General features: G+C 66.4%; 1 protein-coding gene across 1 annotated transcript; it reads left to right on the top strand.

The window, feature by feature from the left end:
* Positions 1-271: 271 nt before the first annotated feature.
* LOC104270300 (E3 ubiquitin-protein ligase RBBP6-like) lies at positions 272-428 on the top strand (the record flags this gene model as incomplete). Its single annotated transcript, XM_009864618.1, has 1 exon — positions 272-428. A coding segment is annotated over exon 1 (157 nt), but the record flags the coding sequence as incomplete, so codon positions are not given.
* Positions 429-438: the final 10 nt, after the last annotated feature.

The raw sequence follows: 438 nt of genomic DNA, 5'->3' as shown, positions 1-438 counted from the left end.
CATGGCAGGAGTTCCAAGTCTCCATGAGGGCACTGGGGTGCCCAGGAGCTCTCGGCCAGGGTCGGTACCCTCTCCCCATCGTCTGTCCGTCCACCTGCCCGGGACGCGAGGAGGAGCCGGGGGTCACTGCTGCCGTGGCCCAGCTGGGCTGGCCCGTGCCGCTGCCCCGGCCATCTCGGTGGGCCCTTCCCCAGGCCAGCGCGGGCCCTAGGCTGGCTGGAGGACTGCCACCGTAGCCACCATTGCGGAGCAGGCACCGCCTGGCTCTGCCATGTCGTGCGTCCGCTACAAGTTCTCCTCCAAACTGAGCGGCAATACGGTCACCTTCCATGGTTCCCACATCTCCCTGGGCGACCTCAAGCACCAGATCATGAGCCGTGAGAAGCTGAAGGCGACCAGCTGTGACCTGCAGATCAGCAACGCCCAGAGCCAAGACAG

This window comes from Apaloderma vittatum, unplaced genomic scaffold (assembly GCF_000703405.1).
Source record: "Apaloderma vittatum isolate BGI_N311 unplaced genomic scaffold, ASM70340v1 scaffold22472, whole genome shotgun sequence".
NCBI lineage: Eukaryota > Metazoa > Chordata > Aves > Trogoniformes > Trogonidae > Apaloderma > Apaloderma vittatum.
Note: the sequence above shows the minus strand (reverse complement) of the source record. Positions and strands in the feature narration are given on the sequence as shown.